The sequence below is a fragment of the Corvus moneduloides genome, chromosome 1 (assembly GCF_009650955.1).
Source record: "Corvus moneduloides isolate bCorMon1 chromosome 1, bCorMon1.pri, whole genome shotgun sequence".
NCBI classification, from domain to species: domain Eukaryota; kingdom Metazoa; phylum Chordata; class Aves; order Passeriformes; family Corvidae; genus Corvus; species Corvus moneduloides.
The window spans coordinates 34,707,083-34,725,386 of NC_045476.1; the positions used below are offsets into that span (position 1 = coordinate 34,707,083).

The 18,304-nt window shown below is 39.4% G+C and overlaps 1 protein-coding gene across 4 annotated transcripts in view; it reads left to right on the top strand.

Moving 5' to 3' along the window:
- The window catches only part of ELMO1 (engulfment and cell motility 1), a 305,632-nt gene that overhangs the window by 147,250 nt on the left and 140,078 nt on the right, over positions 1-18,304 (top strand). For all 4 annotated transcript variants that reach the window (XM_032105001.1, XM_032104994.1, XM_032105017.1 and 1 more), the window contains one exon: positions 9,349-9,457. In XM_032105001.1, the coding sequence (XP_031960892.1) occupies positions 9,349-9,457 (109 nt within the window). The remainder of the gene's footprint in view (positions 1-9,348; positions 9,458-18,304) is intronic.

Below are 18,304 nucleotides of genomic sequence, written 5' to 3' on the forward strand. Positions count from 1 at the left end.
CAACATGTAACTTCAGCATTTTCTGAAATAAAATTAAGCTTGATTTCTGCCATAGGGAAAGGGATATAATTTATTTTTGTTCTGTAGAAGGTAGAGAGAAAAGTGAGCTTTTTCACATGAGTCTTCCAGGTGAGCGCGTGAAGGAATGCAGTTTTCTAAGAGACCTAATTGCCTAAGCCAAGTTCCCTCCCTATTAATGTGTTCTTGTCTTTCCTCTGCCAAGCTTTCCATTCTCTGTTCTTACCATCCACTCGGTCTCTAAGGGTCTTTTTGCCTCCCTTTTGTTCCTTCCCAAATATCACACAATGTTTCTCCTTTACATGCCCTGAGGGCCTCCATCACTGGCAGCAGAATTGAGATGGTTCCCTCTGCAGTTCAAGAGGCAAAATCCTGGAGTGGCTGTTAGCAGCATAAATGCAAAGTTAGCACTGAGGAAGACAATTGTAAGGGAGTCATGGCACTCTCTGCACAGCCCTGTGTGGAATGTGCAGGGGGATACATATGGCATCTTATGTGTCCTGCATGTGTTCAGATCACTCTCCACCATTCATAGCACACCTAAACTTTCCCAAGTTTATGGAAGCTCTTGCCTAAATGATGTCCTGATCCAAAGAAATTGTTGCAAGTCTAGCAACTGTCTTCAAAAGGTTTTGAATCACACCATGTGTTGCAGCAATAGCATATAAAGATTGGCCTAGTTTTTGTGGAGCCACAGTCCCTCCACCTGCAAAGCTGAGATGTGGATACATGAGGAGAGAAAACCAGCTCTGGATTGTCAAAGGTTTTCCGGTTTACTCCGTGTCCAGGGCATTTGTGATGTGAGTCTGGCTGCTGATGTGCTGTAAAGGTTGATGTTTTTCTCATATAGCCATACCACAATAATATTAGGGCATCCATAGGGCCTGTTTTACATTATGAAAGAAAAGAAAATTCAAAACTTTGCTATATTCTGCAGATACTGCAGTTTTCTACCTTCTACCTCTGCCATTGGTGAACAAGGTGAGACCTTCAGGAAAAGCATTGCTGCTTTATATTTGTGGGAGAGAGAGGCAGAGGAATACCTGGCTGGTAGTTTTCAAACTGGACCAGTTCAACGCCAAATCCCTCTCACATACCTGTGACTGTGCCAAGTGAAGAGCACATCCTGGTGCTGTTCTGAAGATGAAAGGGCAGCGGACCCTTCTCATCTTGGGCCTTACCATCAAGCTTTACAATTATTTGGTTGGTTCTTCATAGAGTGGCAAAGAAAGGAGGAAGATACAAGACAAACCACTGCATATTTATCTTTAGATGGAAAATAAAAATTAAAATCATGCTTCATGCTAAGGTGTTTGTGTGAGGAATAAAATTTACTGCTAGGTGAGCACCTGCAAAACCATGCATATTTAGCTTGAGATAGTTTGGCACTAAATTTGTTTTAAAAGTATAACTTCATTATAATTTTCCAGAAAAAAACCCAACTTTTGGAAATGTTAAGCCATCTCATGTCAGTGGCTCCTTTCTTCTTATTTTTCAATATCTGTGGAAGGTCTCAACTTTTCTTTCAGATCTTGGTTTAAATTGCAATTCTAGTGTCTTCCAGAGGCAGGCAGAAATAACTGTTGCTTTATTTTAGCTTTGCCAGGAGAAATTTCTATATTGACTCAGGAACATCAAGGAAGAGTGAGATAAGGGAGAGAGGAAGCATGGGAAATTAAAAATACAGCATCAGAGGGGACAGTGCAGAGTGAAGGATGTTGGAAGAAGACTGTTGCTGAAGCAAATGACAAGCTACCTTAGGAAGAAAGCAAATTTGGTGATGAGGATGAATGGAAACTGAGTCTGTCTGCAGGAGAGTCTCTTACCCTTCTCAGGAAGCATATCCTAAGGACTTGCTTTTTAAAGTTACCTAAAGCACCTAAACAGGGAATGGTGAAGCCTACTATATGTGATAAGTAGGCTTAGGAAAAAGAAAAGCACTGTCAAGAAAAGGAAGAGAATCCCTGCATTTTCTGGTTATTTAAATGCTGCTTGACCTTTCATTTTGGGTTTAAGGAGGTTTTTATGATCTCTACTAACTAGCTCTCTGAACCTCTTGATATTAACCTGCAGCAAAATGCTACAAAGCTTGTTCTCTATTAAGACAGGATCATTTTACAAAATTGATCTGTGGAAATGCTCCTTTTTAATAGTGCAGCAATATTCGTTGAATTGCCTGCTGTGGGACTTATTAGAAGTATTAATGCAGCTACAGTGGATCTTGCCTTTCAGTTCTGTATTTATTTCCTAATCACAATGAATCTCTGTTTCATTGCCAAGCTCTGATTTTGGCTCAGGGATCTGAGAATTACATCTGCAGTTGCCATGGGCAATATGCTTTGAGACAATTTCATCTTTAATGTGAAGGATTAAGGGACTGGCTAAGCCGATATTTCTTCCCAGTGAAGGAGAAATATTTCTGTCTCATCGTTTCAGCCTCCTGGATTTTGATGAGGAAGTTTTTGGAGATACCTGTCTTCAAAATTTTGCCTTTTGTCAGTCATTAACTCTTAGTTGCAGGTATAAGCTTCATTACTGAACCTGATACAGATTTTTAAACCCCTGGTAGTCAAGTGTGGAAAATCCTTCACTTAGTCCACTGCCTTCCTGAGGGTCTATTTTGAGCTCCTGAGGTAGTGACAGACTCAATGAATAATTCAATGGAAAATCATAAAGGCACACTGCCATAAATTTAGAAAATCTTTTTGATTTTGAGGTTGGTGTCTTGTTAGGAGTTTTTTTGCTGCTGGAGAATTTGCATTATTCCTCTGTGATCTTGGCATGATACTTAAATTTACTTGATTTTAAACTCAAAAATAACTTTAAGTATATTTATTTACTTATGTTGCATATTTATATTTTATATATTTATTTTCTTTATTATAAGTTTTATTTATTTTTAGAAAATAAAAATTAGATTTAAAAACAAATTTTTAAATCTATTTTATGGCCAGGCCATGAGTAGATACCTTGTTGAATCTCACAGTTGTCCTCATCCCATCCATCCAGTCTGTCGAGATCCTTCTGCAGAGCCTTCCTACCCTCCAGTAGATCACCACTCCCATCCACCTTGGCATCATCTGTGAACTGACTGAAGGGGCACTTGATCCCCTCATCCAAATCATTGACAGAGATGTTCAACAGGACTAGGCTCAATAGTGAACCCTGGGGTACACCACTTGTGACTGGACACCAGCTGGATTTAGTTCCATAGATAGATGGATGCATATAGTAGGTAATTCAAAATAATAAAAACTGTACAGAACTGTATTCTACTACAAATACTGTCTATTTCCGTGCCTTAACAGGCTACAGAGTTGCGTCTGTAGAACTGTCAAGAAAATGGGTAACAACGATTTCTTAAACATTTCACCTCCTTACATTTTTAAAAAGCATTTTTAAACCTCTTCCTTTCTCCTCTCTGCTAGTCAATTCATCTAATTCTTCATTTTCTTTGTATTCTATGCTTCTCTCACTCACTTAATCTTTTTTTCTTCCATTTCTGAGCTGCTGTTGTTTTGTTCTTGTTTATTTTTTAAAGAACATCACTCAGACTTTTCCTGCCTGCCCTCTCTTTTCTTTTGTTTTTCTATTGAGATTTTTGTCTGGACTTTTTTGCTTTCCCCTAAAGAAAAAAAAATGCTGTTGTTGAACATTACACATTATGGTGGATTTTTTTTTGCCTCATGGTAATGGGCAGTATTGATCAAAAGCACAAGAGGAACAGAAGAGGATCTTCAGAATTTAATACTCCTGTACTGTGAGCTCATTTTGGTTTTTTGACTGTATATCATCTAGAGTATTAGAAGCTACTTTTCCATGTTTGACCTACCCAATTCTGTCACTTCGCAAGGACTGAAGAAAGGCAAACCTGGCAGAAGCAGATTCATAGTATCAGAATAAAGGGTAGCCAAGTAGACCAGTGTCAAGATAGTACTGAAGGAAGACAGGATATGAGCCAGCAGTGTGCCCAGCTGGCCAAAAAGGCCAATAACATCCTGGCTTGGATCAGCAATAGTGTGGTCAGCAGGACCAGGGCAGTGAACATCCCCCTGTACTCAACAGTAGTGAGGCCACACCTTGAATCCTGTGTTCAGTTTTGAGCACCTCACTACAAGAAGGACATGGAGGTGCTGGAGCGTGTCCAGAGAAGGGCAACAGAGTCGGGGAAGGGTCTGGAGAACAAGTTCTATGAGGAACAGCTGAGGGAGCTGGGAGTGTTTAACCTGGAGAAAAGGAGGCTCAGGGGTGACCTTATTGCTCTCTACAACTGCCTGAAAGGCGGTTGTACCAAGGTAGGAGTTGTTCTCCTCTCACAAGGAAGAACCAATTGGACAAGAGGAAATGGCCTCAAGTTGTGCTAGGGGAGGTTTAGGTTGGATAATAGGAAAAATTTCATCTTGGGAAGTGTTGTCAACAATTGAAACAGGCTGCCCAGGGGAGTGGTTGAGTCACCATCCCTGGTGGTATTTAAAAGGCATGTAGATGAGACACTGAGAGACATGGCTTAGTGTCATAGGTTAGCAAGCATAGTCCCGGAAGAGATGTCCTTGCTGAGGGGTGCTTACAGCTTCCTCTGGGAACTGACAGGACCTATCAGCTGGCCAGTTTGAATATGGACAATTCTCTAAGCCACTTAAAGTTGTGACCGCCTCTGTGATCCACACTTAAGAATAGACAAACTCCCCCCCCAGGCCCTCTCTTGTTTCTGGTGCTGGCACAGGTGGCTGCGGGCCCCGTGTGGGGGCCAGCGGGCCCGGCCAGGCCCTGCTTGGGCCAGGCCCGGCCAGGCCACGGCTCCAGGATGACCCCCCCAGCAGGGCTGTGGGCAGCCAGAGCGGCTCGGAACCCCCCCCCGCCTCCACTGCGGCCAAGATTTCAGCAAAGCGGCACCTCTGTCCGGCAGAGGCCAGGTGACCAACAGCGATAAGCCACACAGCTGCAAGGCCTAGGTGAGATTAACCCTTTTATTGCTGTGAAGAGCTGAAACCTGAGGGAAGAGAAAGAGGAGATGCTTAAAGCTGAAATTCTGTTGTAAAGCTATGATATATCAGAGTATCCTGTTGTAATTTCATGAAGATCTGGGGGGTGGAGTGTTCAACTTGTGAGCAAAAGCACCTGCGCTGAGATAGGCAGATGCTGACGCAGCTGTAATTTCATGAGAAGTTTGGACAGGGAGAGATGGACCAGATGAGGACTTTTGCTCCAAACGGGAAAGGAGAAAACCTCAGTTCCTAGAGGTGGACCAGATGAGGACTTTTGCTCTAAATGGGATAGGAGAAAACCTCAGTTCCTAGAGATCCTCCAGAGATAGTCCTAACGATGAAGATGAGGAAGACCCTTTGCTCCCAGGGAAGGAGAAGGGCCTCTGTTTTTGTTTCTGAACGGCTCAACCTTAAAATTGTACCCCAAAAAACTTCAAGAGTGGACCCTCGAAAGCAGTTGCGGGAAAAGCTGCAAGTCGGGGGAAAGGACTCACACGCAGGCAGAGAGACTCCTCTTCCTAAATGGACTGAACAATATTTGGAAGTGGGCGGCTGTCTCGTTGTGATAATGGTTTCATAGCATGAGCAAGAAGAGACTTCTCTTTCTAAATGGACTGAACAAGGTTATTATGGCAGTGGTAAACAGACTGAACATCTTAAGGGTTGTCTTTTTACATTGTCAGTGGAAGAAAGGAGGAAGGTGGGGGGAGGAGGAGAGTTCTGAAGGTGTGGTATAATTTTTTTCCCCTTCTTTTAGGTCTGTTAATAAACTTCTTCATATTCTTTCAAGTTTGGTGCCTGCTTTGCATTTCTCCTAATTCTTATCTCACAGCAGATAAACAGTAATGAGTATTTTGGACCAAACCACTACACTTAGTTAGTGGTGGACTTAGCAATGCTAAGTTAATGGTTGGACTGGATAATATTAAAGGTCCTTTCCAACCTAAATGATTCTGTGGTGCCAGGAGTTCTACTGCAATGTCCATGGTCTCTGCTTTTAAATATTTATTTTCCCCAAGCAAAATTTCATCACTGTAGCTGCTGATTGTGAAATGTCTGGTGGATCCACTCACTGTGGATTTGTGATGGGGAGGAGGAGGAAGATAATGGGGTGGAGCACTTAATGAGCATTAATGATAGACCTCCATTTAAAGGAAGCTTGTGTGGGCTTGCAACTTCCTCGCTACTTTCCTTCCAATGGTAAAATAACTGTTGTGATAGAAACGTGACTCAAGCCAGGAGTATGCTCTATAGATACAAAAAAGTATTTTCTGTCTTGAGCTGTGTATTATGTTTCTTTTCCTGGCATTGTTTTCACCAGTTTATGAAGTGAACATGTCCATTCCCTTCTTATATCTCCTCTGTAACCAGAGTGATAAAGGAAATAACATTAAAATCATGCCCTTATCAGCTCTATTTATAGCATTTTATTTTGGAACAGGATATGAGTCGTGATGTCGTGAAAAGAGTACTACAAATATAATAATGAATGTTGTAAATCTGTTGCCAAGACTAGGAATGGTTTTTTTTCTGGATATTTATACGAACCTATTTTTTTTCTTTCCCTTTTTACTGTTGCTGTTTCTTGCAGAAGATCCATATCTGTCAAATTTGCTTACGGATATTTAGATGCAGTAAAGGGCTGTCCATCTTCCTTTCTTAAAGAAATGTAACATGGCAGCACTGCTTTATTTTGTACAGCAAATGCTAAAAAAACTGATGCTTGTAGAGACTGTGTCTGAGGATCATTTCAAGACTGCTTTACATATTGATTACTCAAATTGCCATTTAATTTGCTGTATAGCAATACACAGTGCCTTAACTATTTCTCTGGCATTCTTATTGATTGCTGTAATTCTGTCTTACATTATATGCATATATGGTGTCACCATTAAATATTTATGTGCTCATGAAATGTTAATATGTTGGGTTAATGTGAGATTCAACAAAGTGCATTTGCCAGAAGCGAGCAGGAATACATCCCAATGCTTCCCTTTCCCTCCCCCTTGCCCTTTCAATTTGCCTCTCCATTGATTTTATTACCAGTGTTTCTCTGCTGTATCTAAACCTGTGTCGAAGCAACCCCCTGCTCCAGTATGCAGATTTTATGTTTTATTATGTGAGAGATAAAACAGGGTAATAAAAAGAACAAGAGAAGTGATCTTAGGGAGGTATTGAGACACACAGCTTTCTATGGTGTTTGAGCTACTCTGTCATTGCTGCTGCTTTTGGGTGTAGAACTGTAGCACTATCCTCCATGAGAGAGACTGAAGCAGGATGACTCATCCAGAATATAAAGTCATATTCACATGTTTCTTGAACAGTGGCTGCAGCAACGTAAAACAAAAATAGCAGGGGTGTTTCTCTGATTTACTGTTACCCAGAGATGACATGGAGCAATTACGTGTCATTTAAACCAAAACTTTTAGAAGGAAAAGTCCTCTTGGCAGACTCTGGAACATGACTGTAATATTGGAAAAGACCAGTAAAAATTCGTGGTGGTAAAGTATGTATCATATCCCTAATGACACTTCTGTGGGAAGTGTAAGCAAGCAAAGGAAACATCACCACCACTGGAAAACAAAACCAAGAAAGAGATCATGCTTTCTCATAACACAGAGAGCATCTATCCTTTTACACCCCTGCGTGATGGGTTAGGAGCAGCTAGAGGCTGCCCTTTGTACAGCAGGACTAAAACAGATGCTTGGTGAAGGGACTTTGGCATGTTGTGTGAAGCACATAACTTTCTTGCTTGCCATAGGGTTTTCACTCTTTTCCCACTTGTAACAGCTTCACAGGAAAGGCTTCTAGACCTAAACAGTCAAAACCAAGATCTGGGGAGTGAGGGAAAAGTTTCAGTGGCATCCAGCACTGAACTGCTCCTCCCCTCCTACCTTTCCTCCTGGTTTTAGGTAAAATTCCAGCCTTGAAGCCCTTTGCAAAGCTTTCTTTTCTGTAAAAATTGAAAAATTTAAAACAAACAAGTAAAAGCTGCAAACAAGTCCACAATCAACAAAAACAAGCCAAACAAACAAAAACCATGGTGAAGATGGGAGCTAACGAGACAGAAGGAATGCAGAGCAGAGAGCAGTGTCTAAACACCTGTTTGTGAGAAAAATTTAGAGATCCTCTGGGATTCTCTGGTGCTTGGCAAAATCTCTTACCTTTGAAATTCATTTCAAAGGCTACACACCAACTGTTTAGGATGTGGTTTTTGTTTTTGTAAAGTGACAAAGTTTGTTCTGCAAAGAAAATTCTTACTGCAAATTTTTTTTGACAATTTCATTTTTTTCCAGCCCCTATTTTGCTCTTTTTTCAGGCTCAGTGAAAACGCTTCAGTGAAATCTATAGTATTTTTATAACTTTCTATTTCTTATTTAGTTGTAGTGCCAGGGAAGACTTTATCTCAACTGTATCAGATATGGCAGAACTTAATGGGTATAAAAATGTGGAAGGAGTTATTTTCTCCCATTTATTTTACAGTGCCACTCAATAGAGAATGCAAAGGCTCTCCTTCAGTCTTTTTTGTAGCATTCATGGGCTTGATACAAGAGTGTTATTTCCCTGAAATGTTTTACACATGCACACAAATTCTTTTCATAATAGAGAGAACGCAGACATTTTCTTCCTTTGTGAGCTTATGTTTGATTTTAACAATTGAGCCTTCTTTGAAGACTGAATCCAACTATGAAAATTCCGTCTCAGTTTGGTTTTATTGATCCTTCTAGGTGTGTTCATGCCTATCAATAATTTTGCCTAATTTCCTTTAACCAGCACATTTAAAAGGAAACTATTTCTTTCTCTTTGGCTTCTACTTCAGTTTCTCTAAGCCATGGGTGGTGCAGCAACATTGCATAGCAATGGCAAAACTTCCCACTTGGTCATGGAGCAGCATTGCTTCTGTGTTGCTGACTGCCTCAGACACAGAATCGTAGAATGGCTTGGAAGGATCCTCAGAAATCATCTAGTTCCAACCTCTCTGGGCAAGCAAACCTTCCACTAGACCAGGTTACACAAAGCCCCATCCAGCCTGGCCTTGAACATTTCTAGGGATGGGGCATCCACAGGTTCTCTAAGTAACCTGTTTCAGTGCCTCACCACCCTCACAGTAAAGAATTTCTTCCTAATATCTCATCTAAACCTACTCTCTTTCAGTTTGAGGCCAGGACATAAATGACATAGGTCATTTAACTGTGGAAGAGACATGAAAATACATTTTTCTAAATTCCACATACAGTTTTGTAAACTCAGACTGGTATGTCTTGTAAACGTTGGATGTGGAGAACGGTGTTGCAACTCACGGGTTCTTCAAACTGATTATTTTCCATTTTGATTCCACCTTCAGATTGTCCTGGAGAACAGCAGTCGAGAAGACAAGCACGAGTGCCCATTTGGCCGAAGCAGCATTGAGCTGACAAAGATGCTGTGTGAAATTCTGAAAGTAGGAGAGCTACGTAAGTTGATCTGTTTGGCGTCTAAGAACCGTGGAGTGAGTTCAGTGACACCTGAGTTTTTTCAGTGCAAGAATTTTCTTTCAAGAAGCATTTCTTGGTATAGTTACACATTGAACACTGGCACTCAGAATGACTATGTCTGTTTTCTTTCTCTTACTAGTTTGTGGCATAGCAGGGATGAGGGTGGAAGAGGGGAAATGGGCACCTATTCTTTGACTCTCTTCTATAAGAAGCAGGGAAGCTGCACAATTTCTAGAGGAGTCAGTTCCCCATCGGGTGATTCAGTGTAGGAGACTTTATGGTTGTTCCATTCCACAACCTTGGCCATAGCTTGGTTTTATATAAGTATCATGGTCATTCTTTGTGGGATTGCTCATCTAAACTGACACATCTCATTTTCTCTTAGATATCTGAAGCTCTATTTAACTATCAGGTGCTAGATGTATCATTTACTCTAAAAGTGTGATATGAAATCCTGTATTTTAATACAGAGTAAACAAGCTGTCTTTGGCTTCAATTACAGTCCTTTGACAAATCCTTAGATACTATCAAACAGAAGAGCATGTCTGTATCTTCATTAGTCTAGAGTGTTGGTGTTTATCAATATGTATAAACTTTAGTTACCCATCAGTAATTTTGGATCCAGCTGCCATCTGTTTTGGCAAGCTTTACCAACAAGTTTTGTTTTCTCCTTGCAGAAGCAGGGGGCACAACTGAGATGCTTTACTTCCCTCAGAGACATCTTCCTTTCGAATTTTTTTCCCTTTATAAAGATCTTTTATCTTTACACCCAAGTCCATGAAATGTAATGAGAGAAGAGCAATGTAAAAGGCAGCAAGAGAGCCCATAAGTATCATTGTTCCTAGTAGCTCTGCAACAGGCATCAAAAGCTGTTTTAAAAGTATGATTTGGCTGTTGATACACTTGAACTTTTTAAATGTAATGTCTTGAGAGAATTTATTGACCAAAGGAAAAATCTGTCTCTGTGCAATGGTCCAGGATAAAACCTGTGTATTTCTTGCAGCTTCCAAACTTACATTTGTGTTTGACAGACCCAGATAAATGAGATAATATTGGCTTTTGAATACCATCCTAAGTAAACCAGAGTTATTAAGGACCACATTCACTATGTCTATAAATAAAGAGTTTAGCAACTATTTTAGATGTTTGGCAATGATAGTGTGTTGTATAAGGTTCAGACTGTAGCAGACACGACTCTTTAAAATAACCTTACTGCTGCAGTTGAGGTGTCTAATGCTAAATCACGCATGACAGATCTGTCTGAATTTTTCTGCTGGTAGATGTAGGAGGGACATATGATCTCAACAAAGCTGTAAGCCTACTTGAAATAAGTGCTAAAGATCAATTTTATTTTTACAAATGCACAGAAAAATATCTGAAATCCAAAGAACAGCTTTGTACATGGTGTTTTAATGCATGTCCCATCACTCCATGGGACTTTCACTGGAATTTGTTGCTAAGAAAGATTATTGGTCTAGAGGTTAGCCAGGTGTCTCAGATTTCCTTCTTGCTGTATCATAAGTCATTTGATAAATAAACTTCTTTTATTGCCACAGACAGGTTTGTCATCTGTATGCAGGAGGCTGTATGTACATGATTTGCCATGTATGGTACTGCTTGTCTTGATTGCTTGTGACTTCTGAAGATAGCTCCTTTCGTGTTTTAACTTCTTCCTTATCTGTTTTTTTTTAAAGTGGGGACTGTGAATAAAATAAGAGGATTTGGAGCTCAGTTACCATATGTAGAAAATATCTTAGTTTTAAGAACAACTGAATTGTTATATTTTAAATCTGTTTTTTGTTTTGTTTGTGGGTTGGTTGTTTGGTTTTTGTTGGGTGGGGGGGGTGTGGTTTTCATTTGGTTTTTTGTTGTTGTTAGAGTAGCTCTATGGTTTGGAAGTGTGGGGTTAGAAAGAAAACTGAAAAGTTCCCTGAGGATGATTCTACCTAAGGGGTGTTACCTGCTAGTGTTCAGAAGCCACTTGTTTTGGTGTTACTGGGGCTGCAAGTCTGTGGCATGCTTTGTGTGCTGATGTGCATCAGGCTCCTGTGGTGGTCATTTAGAGGTGTGGGATGTTGTAAATGTTATGATGCTAAGGAGAAGTGTACTGGTGCTTCTGTTGATAGAAACCAGATGTAGCACAACTGACTTCTGTAAAGTCATGCTGATCTACACCCACAGAACATCTGTCTCTGGATGCAGCAATAGGACTGTGTCATGGCCTTATATTCACAGGGGACAGAGCTAAGGTTACTTCTAACTCATCTTGACAATTCACCTGTTCACCAGTGTATTTCCTTAATGGTTTTGTTTATGTGGAACTCTAATTGTCATTTTAGAAGGCTGTAATAAAATGCACCTTTAAAATAATGTCCCTAAAATAGAGTTCTTGGAAATGGCTGTCACAGATGCACATCTTAAATGACCTGTGATCAGCAGTATATTTTGATAAGAAATGCAAACTAGAACTGACATCTCAGGAGAATGTACATTCATGTTTAATCTTCACTCAAGATTAAATTCTGTATTACTGAATAGGATTGGACATCTTAAAAATCAGTAGTTATAGTTCAGGGCAAAGATGTCCCCATTAATTTGTATATGGTAGGTTTCAAAATATGTATTTAAGGCTGCCCATGTTTCTCCAGATACTCAAAACTCACCATTATTGCATTGCAACACAGAACTTTTTTTCCTAACAGTTTTTGAATTGTATAATTTAAAAGCCACAATAAATGACCTTTTGCTCATGAAATATTCAGCAGTAGAAACTTTTTTAAAGTTCAGAGTAGAAAAAAGCTGCTAGACTGTCCATTATTTATGAAGAGCACTTTAATGCTGATTATATTCCCTGCGCTCTGCTGTATTAAATACCCTTGGGCAACAAGAAGACATTTTGCCATTTCTTTTTGGTCTTCTCAAGCGCACATTCATCCCAGCAAGAACTCACAAGACAGTGTTAAAGGCATGCCATTCTACTTTTGTATGTCCACAAGTCAAGGTTTTGGACTTCTTAATTCTTTGACTTTGTCCGTGACTTGAAAATTCATCTCTTTTTCAGCAAAGCATTTAAGTGTATGTTTAGATCCTGTGTAAATAGAGAAAGCTCAAGTGCAAGCTGTGAGTTGAGCATATGGTAACTGCTTTACAGAGGTGGACTTGCAGAGTAGAGGAGGTAAAACTTAAGAGGAAGGTTGGTGTAGTGTTTTAGTAACATGGAAGCTCGAATGCAACATATCCATAAGCCTCGTCACTAAAACTTCTGAATCAGGAAAGAGTGGGATATTTAACTATAAATTTTTTAATCTTGTGCTACTGTTGCTGTTAAAAAGGCATTGAATAGAATGTCTTCAATGAGTACTTGCCCAGGCACTCATCTTAGCAAACTCTATAGTAATTCTGATTTCTGCAGTAATAGCTTCCTTTGTATATCTTGGTTAACAAGAGGATTTTCTTTTTGTCCTCTGTGTTGTGGAGATGACATCAGACAGGAACACAGTGACCCAGTAGTCAATCCTCCTCTTCCTGTACAGTAAGGTACTTTGACACTCCTTATTCCCAGTACACTGACAGGTTTACAGAGGAGAAAAGGTCAGGCCATAGTTCCTTCTTAGTAACTATGAAAGCTGAGGTAACCTCCACCTTCCCTCTTATTTTAGTACATGTCATATGTGCTCAGAGGAGAAGAAATACCCACGAACAGACTGCCAGCTTTTCTGGGAGAGAGTAACATTGCAGGTAAATGTAAAAATTAAAAATGAGATCCAGAAAACCTTTGACCTTCCAGAACTGGAGTTAGTAAATTTAATGGGAGATTAAGAGTTCATTAAACCTAGTATTTGTCATGAGTAAGAAGCTCACCGTTTCACTTAAGTAGCCCCTAATGCTCTCTGATCTGTGCCTACAGTGTCCAGCTCTCTGCACCTCTGCTCAGCATGTGACACTGTTTCTACCCTCAGCATCCCTTAAGACTTTCATTCCTGGTGGGAAATGATACTGGACCATATTATCTGATTAACACAGAATGAGTACAACTTCTTGGATTTGTTGCCTTCTTTCCATACAGGTTCAAATAAAATTGTTTAGTATTGAATCTGGTGAAGAGGCTTGTAGCTGTCAGAGAAATGATAAATTAATGCTGTGTGCACAGGGGAAAGACAGTGCTACCAACAGAACAGTAGTCTAAAGATGTTCATAAGCCATTATCACTGCATGCCTGAAGTTCTTCTGTAGTTAAGGCATGTCAGACTTCACGTATTTTTCAGTGTATTTTTGAGCAGGACATAGATGTTTTAACTGCCAATGTTCCTATTTGATTGTTTTGATGGAGGGTGTTTTTTGGGGCTTTTGCAAAACTCTGCACTCAAGTTTTAGGACAGACCACAGGGGTATATGCCACATGTCAAATACCTATGTATGGATTGTCCTAAAGCTTCTGTCAGATAAATATCCTCACTGGGGCTTTTGGTTTTGGGTGTGGGTTTATTTGCTTTTCTGGCATGGGAATTTAATTATCACAGGATTTGTTAGAGTAAAATTAATTTGCGGGATATTTTTTCCTCAGAAGAGAAGATCTAAATGCAATTGTATGTTCATGCACTTGATGCTGTTTGTGCATGTTTTTGCTAAAGATCTCTTGCTGCAGTTATTGCCCAGGTTGCACAATTGAAATGCTCTAGAAATTCTTATATTGTCATTCCTTTCTCAGCTAGAATGTGCTGGGCATTAGAAGGTATACAGTGATATTCATGGTTGTGCCCACTGAGATGAAGGTAATCAAATCTCATGCTTCAAGGAGTAAGCTGATTGCTGCAAGGGTCAGGAAGCACTTTTTCTCTTTGCACAATTTTTCCTCTGCACTGCACAATCCATAGTATGCAGTGTAGTTTGTTTCTATTGGCCTTTCCCTGGAAGCATATTGGTCACTTCAGGATCACCATTCCAGACCTGAGGGTTTGGGTGGTTTGATTTTCCTTTTGCTACAGCAAATGCAATATTTTTATGACTGAATGTCATATTTGAAAATTTTTTCCCCTTGCTTGAAAGCTAATTGCCTTTTTACGCTTTTCTTCCTTCTCCCTAAGTTTAAATAGAATAAAGCCCTAGAAATAGTAAATAAAAGAAGAGAGTGTTTGGTTTTTTTTTTTACTGTTCTGGCATTTCTTCTTGTAATTTCATTTTCTGGAGAGCGAAGCATTTTATGAGTCAAGAAATGTTTGTTAGGAAGTTGAAAAACTTTTCTGGTCGAAGAGTTATTTAGTGAAAGGTAGCAATTTTCTCTTTCATCCTGAGCTTTCATTATGAATACAATAAAAGAATTTAAAAGATATTATAACCTCCTTTGTTGTAGCTTTTTGCTGCGTTCATTCTTACCTATCCCCTTTTTGTTGTCTTGCCCAAACCATCACCACAACAGATAACTCCTGTTCACAGCAAAAATTAAGTAGATCATGACTGAAGGCTAGAAGTTAAGCAACATTTGAAAACCATTTCAGTAGCAGGGAAGCGGGTGGGGGGAATAATTCCTTTGGAAACAGTGCTCACAAATCAGCTGTTCTTGACTATATGGATAATGAAGTATGCTCGTCCTTCTTGACGCACAACTAACAACTTGCTGAGTAGTCTTAACTGCACTTTTCTTTCGTATGATAGCAGAATCTTGTCTTTTCAAACAGTCCTCACTTTCTGTTTGCTAACACAATCCAACAGGAGAGACAAAATAAGGATTTCTTTTTCTATGGAGGTAATAATTTCTTTGCAATGAACCTCTTCTTTGCTCTAAAAAAGACTCAATCTCTTCATGATTATAGCAAAGTGTGAAGTCTACAAAATTTCTACTGTACTCTGTGAGAATATGAGCAACGGAGCTGCAGACACCTTCTAAGCCAGATGTTTGACTTTTACCTCTGAGCAAATTTAGGAATGTTCTTTTCTACACATGGTATTGATGGCTTCAAAGCTGGTACGGTGTTGGCTGCTGGGTCACTGAGCTGGAAATGCTGGCCTGCCCAGGACCCTCTAGTGTTTTTACCTACTGTCTGCCCTATGTCTACTCTTTGATCTCTTTGGAGCAGGGATCATAACTTGTTTTGTAGGTGTGAAGTGCTTAATCTTATTGTCGTTTTGGTACAGGATTCTTTAGCTTCTTTAAAATCACATTCACTCAGTTTTCAGTATTATTATTAATAATAAAGAGCATGGTGCAAGGAGAGCAGCTCAAAAAACACTTAGGGGGAAGAAAGAGATATGGGTGTAAGGGATTTTTTTTTTTTTTTTTTTTTTTTTTTTTTTTAGAAACTGATTAATCTATCCAAAAGACAATAAAGGTGGTTTGATTAAGAGTGAAGAACTCTTTCATCTGGAATTGAAAGGGGTAGCACAAATCAAGACCTGGAATTTAATAACTAATAAATTCAAACTGGGAGTAAAGTGTAGACATTAGGTGTAAGGGTGCTGAACTAGGTAACTAGCAGAACAGAAAGCTGAAGAGTGGTGAGAGGAGGAAAAAGAAGTCATTATGTTGATTTCCTGCAGTTACTAGAAAATGTAGTTTTGGCAGATTTGATGGCATGATAAAATAACAGCTATAATGTGTTTAATGGGGTTACTGGAACCCAATTCTAGGATTTTTGAAATGTTTTTAGTCGGCTATAGTGCATAATGTGGCAACTTAAAAGCCTGAGCAGATGTGACAATAAACAAGAAATATTAAAGTAATTTGGATTATTGCCATAGGAATAAGATGCCATCAGTTAAAATACTTTTTATTTATTTCCATAGGAAAAAGTATAAAAATAAAATCTCAAAAACATCTCCCATTTCAAAAACTCTGCATCTCTTCTGAGACTGGAGTCTGTTCATTTGGTGTGTTCACACACTTCTTGGTTTCCCAAGCATATAAAAATACAGCAAATTTCCTTCTTGCAATGCTGAACCTTGGAACAGGCTGCCCAGGAAGTGGTTGAATCACCATTTCTGGAGGTATTTAAGAGATGTGTAGATGTGGCACTTTGGGACATGGTTTAGTGGTGGACTTAGAAGTGCTGGATTTACAGCTGGACTTGATTGCCTTAGAGGTGTTTCTGGCCTAAATGATTCTGTGATTCTAATCGAGCCTTGAAGAAGGAAACTGTAGACAAAATCTTGTAATAAAATCCAGGGGTTTAAAGTTCACTTGAAGCACTGCCGATGAAAGGAGCTTCAGAGAGCTGTTTGCTGCTTTTCTAGAGCAATTTCTGCACATTTTAGGGGCTAGACATTGTTCAGGGACATTTTAATTCTGAGCAGGTTGAAGTGAAGAGAAAAATAATCTTTGAATCCATTTTGGACCTCCTCATTTCATTTTATGGTAATATTTTGTAAATATAGATTTACTAAAAGTAGCCAAAATCTCTTGTATTTTGTAGCAAACTGTGCTTCAAATCTTAAGTTAGCCCTTATGGTTTCACAACACTGCTGCGCATCAGACTGGAAATCTTGCAGCTGCTCCTTTCCAAAGAGTAAAGTTGCTTAATGAATTGTATGGAGAATTGAACAATGTATAAAAGCCCTTTTTTTTTTTTTAATGGCAAATTTTAGTGTACATTAATGTTGTTTTGTATATTCCTGAAATGTTTGCGTTGGCAAAGGTAAAGGGTTTTCAGGGTGAAAGATAAGACGTGTTGCAGTTGAAGAGATGCACCTCTTCCAAAGAAAGGCAGAATGATTTTGGGGGTTGAGGACAATTGCATTAGCAGGTTCTGTGATAAAATGAAAACAGAATTAACTACTAATTCCTGTAGTTCCCAAGACCAGGCTGTACTTGAAAAGGACAGTAAATGTGTAGTATTCTGGGAAATGCACAAGGCCTTGCAAAAAATACTCCCTTCACTGAGCGGCAGAATATACTTGTAAAAACTGGATTGGCTCTGAGATAGCAAATGTACCACTAATTGTCTCTTGTTATCCCTGCACATGAAGATCCATGGATGCTTGCAAGGCACTGGCAGCACTTTTGGGTTGCTGTTGACTGTACAGTCAGGTTTTCTGTCAGAAAGCTTTACCCTCTTAGACTTTTAAGCTTTGTTTATTTTAAGAAAACTAGACACCTTTTAAAACTGCAAACCTGCAAGGGGAGTTTCTGAGCTTTGCAAGTATTTCAAATTCAAATTGCCAGGCATCTGAGAGAGAACCTGGACAGAATGCGCTGGTGCAGTACACACAGGGGTAAGGCAGGCACGGAGTACAGCTTAGACACATTTGTCTGAAACTTTTCTCTGGTTAGCTCATGCTGCTTCTGGAGCCATGCACTGTGTACTGCAAACACACTGCATGTGTTTATTTAGGCTGCTACAAAAACCTTACTTCTGTTCTTGGTGGACCAAACAGGTGAATGCGAGTGTTCTCAGGGGGAAAAAACCCAACCAAATACTAAACCAGAGGCTAGTTAAGTTTTGTCATATAATTGTACTTGTGTTTTGACATCACACAATATTGTGGAATGCTGCTTTAAACTTATTGGTCGTGTACACACTTGAAACCGGTAGTAGACTTGTTTTCATGGAGAGGTTATACTTAGCCATCAATCATTCCTAATCTCTTAAAAAGGGAATGTGCTTGAGATTTTGGGGTTTTTTTGCAAAAGTGTTTTCTCAAAGAGTTGATCAAAACAATGAAAACAGAAAAATTAGAGCCTGAGATCTTAATATATTTTCTTAGAATTACTTACCATCCACTATAAATATTTAATTCTAAATTATTATCAAACTGCCCTTGATGTATTTTGTTGTAAATCTCTTCCAGTCAAACTCTTCTTAGCAAGTAAAAACAGTAATGGTGAGTAACCGG